This window comes from Laccaria bicolor, genomic scaffold (genome assembly GCF_000143565.1).
Source record: "Laccaria bicolor S238N-H82 LACBIscaffold_1164 genomic scaffold, whole genome shotgun sequence".
Lineage (NCBI taxonomy): Eukaryota > Fungi > Basidiomycota > Agaricomycetes > Agaricales > Hydnangiaceae > Laccaria > Laccaria bicolor.
The window spans coordinates 1-1,023 of record NW_001890534.1 but is presented as its reverse complement, the minus strand read 5'-3'; the positions used below and the strand labels follow the sequence as shown (position 1 = coordinate 1,023).

The following is a 1,023-nucleotide window of genomic DNA, read 5'->3' as shown; positions in this document are numbered from 1 at the left end:
AAAACCTTCAGCCTTGACCTTGGAGGAGTAGTCTTGGATCATATCCNCAAGTAACAACCACCGTNTACGACATTATCTTTTTCATTAACCTTTCGACTAGGCAAGACGAAAGCGATGATGGATCCGAGTCTTCCTTCACAGCCTTCGCAACTTGGGGAGTAGGTGAGGCTAAATTGTGGTTATCCTAATAAGCCTGCCTTTTGCTGAATGTGACGCCTTTTAGGGAAATATACGATCGATCTCGGCATATACCACAAGGAGGTTAAGCCAATCTTCCTTTCCGAATTCAAGATCGACAAATTTGAAGCCTAGTGAGTCTCCTCAAATCCGTGTCAGCTTGACTTTGACATAATTACAAAAGCTGCGGCTCGAACCCAGATTTCGAGATTGACAGGAAGGGCATAGTGAATCCGAGTGCTGTTGAAAAGAAAAAGATTCAACTTGGAAAGTGCCTAAGGGTAAATTTTATTTTCGCTACACCATTCTCATCTTTCTCAGAGCTACTTCCCAGAAAACCTTCAGCCTTGACCTTGGAGAAGTAGTTTTGGATCATATCCCCAAGTAACAACCACCGTTTACAAAATTGTCTCTTTAATTAACCTTTCGACTAGGCAAGACGAAAGCGATGATGGATCCGAGTCTTCCCTCACAGCCTTCGCAACTTGGGGAGTAGGTAAGGCTCAATTGTGGTTATCCTAATAAAACTGTCCTTTTGCTGAATGTGACGCCTTTTAGGGAAATATACCATTGATCTTGGTATATATCACGCGGAGGTAAAGCCAATCTTTCTTGCCGCATATAAAAAGATGGACAAATTTGAAGCCTAGTGAGTCTCCTCAAGCCCGCATCAGCTTGACTTTGACGTAATTGCAAAAGCTGCGGCTCGAACCCAGACTTTGAAATCACCAGGAAGGGCGTAGTGAGTCCGAGTGCTGTTGAGAAGAAAAAAATATCACTTGGAAAATGCCTAAAGGTAAATTTCATTTTCGCTATACCATTACCATTTTTCTCAGAGCTACTTCT

At 42.6% G+C, this 1,023-nt stretch overlaps 1 protein-coding gene across 1 annotated transcript; it reads left to right on the top strand.

Moving 5' to 3' along the window:
* Positions 1-51: 51 nt before the first annotated feature.
* Positions 52-919, top strand: LACBIDRAFT_336366 (uncharacterized protein; the record flags this gene model as incomplete). Its single annotated transcript, XM_001891326.1, has 6 exons — positions 52-162; positions 224-311; positions 362-538; positions 612-673; positions 736-826; positions 877-919. Coding segments are annotated over 6 exons (570 nt in total), but the record flags the coding sequence as incomplete, so codon positions are not given.
* Positions 920-1,023: the final 104 nt, after the last annotated feature.